General features: G+C 47.4%; 1 protein-coding gene across 1 annotated transcript; it reads left to right on the top strand.

The window, feature by feature from the left end:
- Positions 1–3,011: 3,011 nt before the first annotated feature.
- Positions 3,012–4,313, top strand: LOC123083753 (dirigent protein 15). The gene is made up of 3 exons (XM_044505696.1): positions 3,012–3,433; positions 3,550–3,736; positions 4,033–4,313. The coding sequence occupies exons 1-3, from the start codon at positions 3,090–3,092 to the stop codon at positions 4,060–4,062; spliced, it is 561 nt and encodes a 186-aa protein (XP_044361631.1). The 5' UTR covers positions 3,012–3,089; the 3' UTR covers positions 4,063–4,313.
- The last annotated feature ends 5,164 nt before the right edge of the window (positions 4,314–9,477 follow it).

Genomic DNA, 9,477 nt, shown 5'->3' on the forward strand with positions numbered 1-9,477 from the left:
AGCTCGACGGCGCTCCGGCGTGGGCCGACGGCGGGGCGTGGCGGCGATGCGACGGGCAGCGCGGAGGTGGTGTGGGCTGGAGGTCGGTGGTGGCGGCGGCTGCATCCGGTGGCGCGCCCAGATCCGCCTCCGGAGCCGCGGGTCGCGGGCGACCTGGGTCGCGGTCGGCCTCTCCTGCCATGGCTCGTGGGCGGGGGGCGGCGCGGCAGCTGGTGGATGTGTGCGCCGCTGCCCGGTCGGGCCTTTGCGGCTGGTCGGCGTCGTACGGCACGGGAGATCCCTCCGGTGGTCATCCATGGACGTGGCGGCGAGCGCTCTGCTTCCTCTGCTCCGGCCACGGGCCGCTGCCGTGGTCTCGCGCGGGGCCGGACCTATGGCAGGGTGGGGCGAAACTGGTGGTTTCGGGACGGGGAGCTGGTTGGAAGGACTGGAGCTCCGTTGCGGAGCTGCCCATCGCTGGCCCAAGTGGTTGCCAGTCGTGGCCGTGGGCCATTCCTCCCCCTCCCCCCTTCCCCATCCTCATGTGTTCTCGGTTCCGGCGTTGCTCGAGGTGGAGGTGGTTGGCCGGCGGTCTCGGAGGCAGTTTGGGTGCGGATTTGCTCAAAGTCTCGGCCTTTGGTGATCATCAGGGCGGTCTGGAGGCAGAGCGGCGGCTCTGGCGGCAGGAGGCGCGTTGGTCGTGGGCTGACCGTGCGGCTCGGGTGCGGGCGGGCAGCCACGGTCGCTTGGGCGGCATGGCTGCGGGTGGTTGGTGGAGCGGGGTTGCGACGGAGAGGTTGGAGCACCGGGGTTCACCACTTGACCAGTCCCGGTACTGGCCGACGGAGGCGGCGTCCGCGGACGCCGTTCCCCTCCCTGCAGGCTTCGTCGTGGTGCTCCCACCGCCTCCTACGCGTCACTCCGGGTGAAAACTTGATCTTCTGGATCAGATGATGACGGCTTTCTACGGTCGTATCCTTCTTGAGGGTGTCGTCTTGGAGTCCCCGCTTTGGTCGTGTCCGGCTCATCACTCCTCGGTTGATTGTTCATCTTCATGGTGGTTATCGGCTTATCATTAGGGTGCTTAGTCGTCGTTGGGGTGATGTGTTCGGTGCTCGGCACCTTTGTATCTCGCCTTGGGTGCGTGCGTTGAGTGTGGTGGTGGAGTGCGTTTGTATCTTACTCACATGTGTTGGTGATGATGCTTTATCTATAAAGCGGGGGAAACCCTTTTTCTTAAAGAGAAAAGAATATTGAGCCCTTTATAAAGAAAATTCATGAGAGCTTTGCATCATGCAGTTGTCCGTGTTATTGTTGGGGGTACTCTTGGACGGCTCATACAAACACCCGGTCGGCAGCAAGGTCAAGAACTATGCCCGCACCTGCCGCTGTGGGCACGACCGTGGAAAATCGGGATTGCATGAGCTCCTGATTTTATTTCAATAGATTAATTAGTAACTATACATTCTCGTTGTACTAGTTCTCAATTTAATCTGAATAGTTGTATTGATCTCCTCCATCCCATCCCCGCACCTCAAATCCTGCCCTGAATAGATAATCACTCGTCAAAAAAATTTATTGCCCCAAAACTGTAAAACCTATGTTGAGATTTTAGACTGCTGATATTTTTTTGTTCTCCAGCATGCATACAAAACTGCATCACAATTCGAAACTGCTATCATATCCTTTCAGAAAGGCTCATTGGGAAATAACATTAAATGAAAGGTGCGTCCATATGGTAGTATTAGTGAACACACATATACTAGCTAGGCATTATGCTCATGGATGCAGCCACTCGCTAATACATATCAGCAGGGAAACAAGGGACAGCATATGGAAACAGTACATGGGTCAATGAAGCATATTTTATTTGTCTTGATGAACATATAGACCAATGTAAACTAAAAGAAGCATTTGTCTTGATGAACAAATTTTATCCGCTCGCAGCAGAACACCAACCGTCGCCAATGAAGAATAGCGTAGATTGGAGTGAACCTACTTGAAGACACATGAGCGTAGATGAATTACAACCAGATTCAAGCAAATCCACCAAGGACAGATCCGCCGGTGACACACCTCCACATGCCCACCGATGATGCTAGGCACACCATCAGGACGGGGGCTAGGTGGGGAGAACCTTATTCCATCTTCAGAAAGCCGCCGTCATCTCGTCTTCCGGAGCAGGAAATAAACCCTAACAAAACGCAAAGAAACAACTGAAAACAGAGCCGAGATCCACCGTGCAGCCATCGCCCTAAGGCCACTGGAGACGAGGCGGACCAATCGCAGTGCCGGTGGGAGGCAGGGGAACCCTAGACATTTCTTGGGGAGGAGGCAACCCGCTTGGGTATGAGAAATTGGCAACTAAAAGAATAATTGATCAGGCAGAATCTACTATGTACCAAAAACTAACAAAATCATGGGTCGTTAGGTTCTCTCCTAAAAATGGTCGGATATATTATACACCAATAATGAACACCATGGCTCTTTTTGTATCCGGTGGCCTTAATCTGTTCTTCAAGGCATGTGTTGTATCTATTTGTTTCGGACAATACAATCAAAGAGGGTTTGCAAGTTGCTGAGGATAATATGTCTAGCTATATGATATCCAAAATAGCACTTCATGGTTTGGTAATGTGTCACTTTCAAAGACTGATGGGCCTGGTCATATTTGAGGAAGACAATGACAAATAAAATCTTGGTCTTAGTCCTCTATATAGTTTGTCTTCAAGGCATGATGTATTAATTTGCCAAGCAATAAAAATTAAAACGCGATAGCATATTTCCTCAAAAGTCTCTATCTTGGCAAAATAAGAAATAGAAAACGACGCATGACCTTTCTTCTTTCTGAGGGCTGATACATGTACATGATATTGTTCCGCCCCACAAGTATAGTCTATCCAAATAAAAAGGTCGGCCGAAGAAAATGAAAAAAAAAAGACGAACACATTTGCTGGTCCTTAAGGGTATGGAACCAACATGCTAGTCCTCCAGCACTATAAATAGCACCCCTAGACTCTTGAGTATCTCTCACACAGCCAACAACAGAGCAAAGAGTCAATTTATTGTAGACACCTCCTACCATCTTTGTGGGAGCCAAAATCTTAGCCATGGGCCGTCCTAGCCGTGTCCTTCCCATCATTTTGGTCCTGCATTTCATTCTATCCATGGCCAGTCCATCCCTTTCTTGCGTTATTCCTTGTGAGTCTGAGATAAACTTGCGCTTATACTTGCACCAAATCGCTGCTGGATCGGGCACCAACCAGGTAGCAATTGTCGCATCCAACCAACCAGCCGGGTTTGGTACGACTGCTGTTAACGACTGGACTGTGATTGATGGACCAAACCCCGGTACTGCCACCATTGTTGCCCGTACCAAAGGCATGCATGTGCAGGCTGATGTAGGCGGTCCAGGCTGGTTCAACTACTTCAGCATGGTGTTTGAGGACGCCAGGTAATTTATACTGTTGGACTAGAAGTTCTAGTTTTCTCAGTTACCAAGATCTCATATACTAAAGATTGTCTGGTTTTATATGATACGTGATGTGTTACTCTCCAAAACCATATCAGGCGCCGTGGATCGTCATTTGAAGTAATGGGGATGAACAGAGCTCAAGAAGGCGAGATGGCCATTATTGGTGGGACTGGAGAGTTTGCTATGGCACGTGGGACCATCAAGTATAGAGCACTCGCCAACCCCCCTCCAGGCCAAAGTATTAAAGAACTCAATATTCATGCATTCTACGTCAAACCAGCTGTAAGTAGACATGTTTAATTGGCTACTTAATTTGTATGTATTTGCTTTGTTGTTTCTAGTGTATCTATCTAGTTCAACATGATATCGTGATACCAACATAGTTCGGGTCATGTAACAAAAGGCCATTTAAATTGCACAGCTATCTAGTTCACTAAGAAAGCTAGTTTGAGTCATCCAGATAAAAATTATGAATCGCTGTTATTCCTTGATAAACCTCAATATTAGTACCTTAATGCCTAGATTCTTAATAAATGTAGCAATGCTGATATTACCGGGGATTCCTTTTCTTTTTCCAGGGCACTATAGCTGGCCCCACAATCCAGTGATATGTTTGAAAACTACGTGGACAACCACGATGGGTAGCTGTGGAAGGAGCTTTGCAATGAGCTTGTCAGTGTTTTCATTTTCAAATAAACCATGGATTTCTAGCTCGTGATATTCCATCAATCCAAAGATCCATGTCCGACCGTTTGTTGTTGTTTTAAGATGTATGTTTGGGATCATGTCTTATCGGTGTGTATCAGAATAAAGAAGTTTGGTTTGTGTAGTAAATTTTTAATATGAAGAATATTACTCCCATTGTGTGAATCTTTACTTATTTCACACTTACAGTTGAACTACATTGACGACCTATAGTATGTCGGAAATTGGTCTAATTACTCAGTTAAACACAAGAGAACAAATTATGGCATGATCCCTTTAGTAACCATCAATGATTAAAGGAAAAGCAGGCATTATCCTTGATTAATCATAGCTAATTAATTCTTAACAGCATTCACCTATACCTCATGAGGATTACATATAAGCGAACTCATGCGTACATTTATGAGGCTAGTAGTATTTTTATTCTATGCCATTTGTTAATGCTAGTACATGAATTCAGTTTAATAACACTATTAAACATATGTATCTTGTGTATGTACCATTGTAACTGAGCCTTATTGTATCAGAGTCCCTGGAGTTTACCAGACCAACAGGTAACCTAAGATATCGCCAAGGTTAACTTAAGAAGTGAAGCACGTCACAAAAACAAGCGCCGAGATCCTAAACCTTTAAGAGCCAACATAAATGGCTCATAAATAGTCAAAAAGAACTCAATTGATCTAAACCTTAGGAAAACTTAAAATTCATAGCACATGTCTGCTGTATAGACTAGCCACTAACCTGACATCTCACCAAACCAATCTTAAAAAGTGAGGCATGTCACCAAAGTTAACGTCGAGATCGTAAGCCTTTGAGAATCGAACAACATTGGCCTAGTCTTATACGTACTTGCACACTTTCTGATTGAACGTAATTCATGAAGGCCATGTAAAAGAAACAGGTTCTGCCGTTTGTTGTTGTTTTAAGATGTCTGTTTGGTTTTGTGTTTGGGATCATGTCTTATTATGTATCAGAAATAAAGAAGTTTGTTTGGTGTAGTAAATTTATAATATGAAGACTCTTTCTCCCGCAATGTGGATCTTTACGTATTTCACACTTCCAGTTGAACTAATGAAACACCCAACAATATTGTCACCAACAAATTAAATGAGGAGAGAAAACAGAAATTAAATAGAAAAGAAGAAAACATAAACCAGTCACTATCTCTTTCATATCAGACATGGAGTTTTTGGTACCGTGTGCACATGCACCCGTATGGGTGACAGTAAAATGAAGAAAAATAGCAAATAAATTCAAAACATTCTGCATTTTTTTGAACCATTTTGAAACTCTCCAGCCCATTTCCTTTTGAACTTGACGTGGCCTCATTTGAAAACAGAGATGAAGGTCGGTCAACAAGGTAATCATGTTGAAACAAGGAAAAGCATTTTTTTTAGCTTCAGCTGCACTTCTGAGTGGTCGATCAAAAAGACTGTTCTTGATTGCATCGTCCTATGATATGGAACCTTGTACAAGTTGTTAGTCGAAGATTAGCAGATTGGGGGGGAAATCATATTCAAAGGAAATGGGTGCAAGTGATTCAGATATCTAGGCTAACTGCTGACCCCTGCCTGTTGGAGACACCTGCCCAAAGGACCATCAGCGAACAAAATCTCGGTCGAGAGCAGGCAGTCAGGCTACACCACAGGCCCAACAATTCTCGTTCGAGAGCGACTGTGGTACAGTTCTGTTGTAGAAGCCATTCCATCATCTAGCAGTAGCAGAGCAGCCATCAGGGGAGCCTAGTGTACAAGAAATTCACAGCATCCTTCTGCAAGATTCCAAACTGCAGAATTATTGTACGTAAATGCATGTCCCAACATCCTTCTGCGTCATTATTCAGAATGAAGCAAAGTCAGTTCTAGCTGAAACTCTCAAACAACAACAACAACATCCCACTTCTGAAACAGCAACAACATCCCACTTCTGTTTCTTCCTCGCCTTCAACAGCCAAACCTGTCTCTTCCAGCGACGCCGGAAAAACACTTTCCTTCTCCTGATCACACGGGTGGGGATAACCAACCTCTTGCCAAAACACTTGAGCACCACTCCATTTACATAATGTCCACAGGAAATGATTAGAGAACTAATCAGGTTAGCAAGCAACTACAAGCTACTGTTGACTAGAAACAGTATCCACATGCATGCATATAATCTGATCTACTCTACAGGAGTGGATGCTAATTAAGCTACTAACAGAGCAGGAGGCGCTTCAGGTTAATTAACTGAAGAAACAAGGATACAATCTAACATTAACTAGCTGCTAGTACAGGCATAGCAGAGACACAGGGCTCTCGGGTGGCAATGGTCTCCGGCGGCAGCCTCCCACATCCCAGGGCGGCGGCGAGGGCGAGTTGTGGAGAATAATATTAGAAACAATACTACAGAAGCAGAGCACTGACTGGCGCTACAGGAGGAGGCTGCAAAGATAATAAACACTTGAAGAAAAATCCCTGGGAAGACGCCGTTTACCCTGCTAAATTTCTGTATGCAAACCGTAAACTATAGCCGTTTACCTAGGCCCGAATTCGCCTGGCCAGAAGTAGTCAAACTATAACTCTCAATCACGCCATCAGTAAGTTCTACTGCTAAATTACACAAGAGTGAAACAGAGTCAGTTCTGAACAGCAACATTCCATTGCTAAAACAGCTCATGAAATAGATTGCCATTCAATTAAAGTATGCAAGAGCCAAGCAAAAACTCACCTACCATGCCCAAAGGCTTTTCTTCCGCGGCCAAACATTTTTGGCAAAGCAAAAACGAAAAAGAATTCATCTCAGTTTGGCGATTGGCTGAGCAAAAAATGACTGGCGTGATTTACGAAGATCGGATCGAGGCAATCCAGAGGCGATCGGCGGAGGGAGACGGGAAGTGCAGCTCCCCGGCGGTATTATTGGAGCCAAAGTGCGCTGGTGAGGAAGGCAGCGTGCGGGGAGACCACCGCAAGGTAGGAGACCCGCTGGAGAAAGGGGATTCATGGAGAAAAATGAGGGACAAAATCCATAGAAAAAAGTATACATAACCCCCTAAAGAATCACGTTTCGGCCACATCACCCCCTCACCTCTAAAACCATATTCTTAATCCCCTGAAGTTTCTAAAACCGGACAAAACACCCCCTAAGCCTGTTTTAAGCGGTTTCCGTGGGCGGTATTGTCTATCCAGCAGTCAAAGACCAGTCAATGGCTATGCGCAGCCATGGACGCGGCACAGTGTGCCGTGGAGTTGTTCGGCTCACCGGCCAAGGGCCGGCCTCGAGAGTGCGCGCCCTCGCGGAACCCTGGTGCAGGAACTGGTTGCAGAAGCAAGTGGCAGTTAGTAATCCTCGACGAGTGGCTCCTGGTGATGCTGGCCGCGTCTTCGCCGGCGAGGGGGATTGCCATCTACGAGAGCGGTCTGTTAGCATAATCTTGAAAGTTAGGTTTGTTTCTGTTGCCTGGTAGTAACGTACACAAGTTGGAAAGCGATCTATTTGTGTCCGGCTAGTAGTATTAGTTAAGCTCACGTTAGGAGTTAGTAGTCCGGTTAGTCTACGTAGTGTCCAGTCCGTGTCATGCTAGGTAGTAGTCAAAAGTACGAAAAGGATAGTAAGTCCGTATAGGGCAGGGTCTGGTTGGTCGGCTGGAAGCTGTGTATATATATACATAGCCAGGTCACGAGATTTGTAACGCCGTATGAAGAAAAGGAGAAAATAAAAAGAGGGAAAAGAGAGGCACGACACGTGCCTTTGGCAAAAGTTTTCGTGTGTGTGAGTTCATCGTGATTTGATGTGATCGATCCTGAGGGCGCAGTTCCAACAATTGGTATCAGAGCAAGGTTCAGGAGTCGAGCGCTTGCCCCGGGGTGGCAACCTACTAGCGCCTCGGGGCGGGCAATGAAGTCGCTGGGTGGTGCAGCGACGCAGAGGATCAAGCAATCGTCGTTCGGCGGAGCGACAAGGAGGGAGGCGTCGTCGGCATAGTGATGGAAGATGATCGTTGATGGGAGCGGTGGTGCCGAGGTGCGGCACTGGAGCTCATGAAGATCATCGTCTGGGCGAGTCGGATGAGTCAAGGAGTCGTGCGAGTTTGCACAGTCAGTCGTCGTCGTGTCCAAGTGCTCGTCTTGGTGATGATTCGTTGAAGTGGAAGCGGTGTGCACGGTGTTCCGTGAGTCATGTCCATGTCCTTGTGGAGCGTCTTGGTTGCGGCCAACATGGGTTCGGTGTGATGCCGAAGGCGGACGGTGGTAGGTGAAATCATCATAAAGCGAGGAGGTGTGCGAGCAGTGAAGAGTGGATCTACTGTGAGCAAGTACAAGGAGTATGGTGCGGACCGAGTGCAAGGCAGCGGCCAAGCAATGGCGGTGGCACAACATGGCAGAGCAAGGAGGCACTGCATGTTTCCAAGCGGGTGATATTCAGTGTACTGATATGACAGTTGAAGATCAAGCTTGACGTGCAGTGGGACAGTGACCAGTTAAGTTGAACGACGTGAAGACTGATGATGCGTCCAGTCTTGCACGTTGCACGTGTAGATGCGACCGTGTGGGCTGGTAGTCCGGATCATGCGTCAGAGTTTGGATCGTCAAGTCGTGGATCTCCAACGAGTCAAGATGAGAAGGAGCATTAGGAAGATGACAAGTCAAGATTAGGGAGAGATTGTTAGCATAATTTTGAAAGTTAGGTTTGTTTCTGTTGCCTGGTAGTAACGTACACAAGTTGGAAAGCGATCTATTTGTGTCCGGCTAGTAGTACTAGTTAAGCTTACGTTAGGAGTTAGTAGTCCGGTTAGTCATAAGTGTCCAGTCCGTGTCATGCTAGGTTAGTAGTCAAAAGTACGAAAAGGATAGTAAGTCCGTATAGGGCAGGGTCTGGTTGGTCGGCTGGAAGCTGTGTATATATATACATAGCCAGGTCACGAGATTTGTAACGCCGTGTGAAGAAAAGGAAAAAATAAAAAGAGGGAAAAGAAAGGCACGACACGTGCCTTTGGCAAAAGTTTTCGTGTGTGTGAGTTCATCATGATTTGATGTGATCGATCCTGAGGGTGCAGTTCCAACACGGTCAGCGGTGAGGGCGGGGGCTTGCGTTTGGACAATGGCGGTATAAACTGGCGCGCGGTCGGGGGCGAGGTGCACCGCGGCGACCTTCAGCCACTCCGGTCCCAGGTCTGGCTGCGGGGCAAGGCCGAGAGGACCATGTCCAGCAGCAGTGGCCACGGCGTCAAACTCCAGCGCCGATGCGACACGCGGGTTCTCGTGTGTATTTCCAGCCGAAGCGATCGAATCGATCAGCTTCCGTGTACGTGTGCGTCAAGCTGGTTGAATTGATCAGTTAGC

This window comes from Triticum aestivum, chromosome 1B (assembly GCF_018294505.1).
Source record: "Triticum aestivum cultivar Chinese Spring chromosome 1B, IWGSC CS RefSeq v2.1, whole genome shotgun sequence".
NCBI lineage: Eukaryota > Viridiplantae > Streptophyta > Magnoliopsida > Poales > Poaceae > Triticum > Triticum aestivum.

What these genes read in the sequence shown, in the direction of transcription:
- LOC123083753 (XM_044505696.1), top strand. Translation starts at nt 3,090, where the DNA reads ATGGGCCGTCCTAGCCGTGTCCTTCCCATCATTTTGGTCCTGCATTTC. An exon ending in ATGGTGTTTGAGGACGCCAG is followed by an intron (nt 3,434 to 3,549) that starts GTAATTTATACT and finishes AAACCATATCAG; the next exon opens with GCGCCGTGGATCGTCATTTG. An exon ending in CATTCTACGTCAAACCAGCT is followed by an intron (nt 3,737 to 4,032) that starts GTAAGTAGACAT and finishes TTCTTTTTCCAG; the next exon opens with GGCACTATAGCTGGCCCCAC.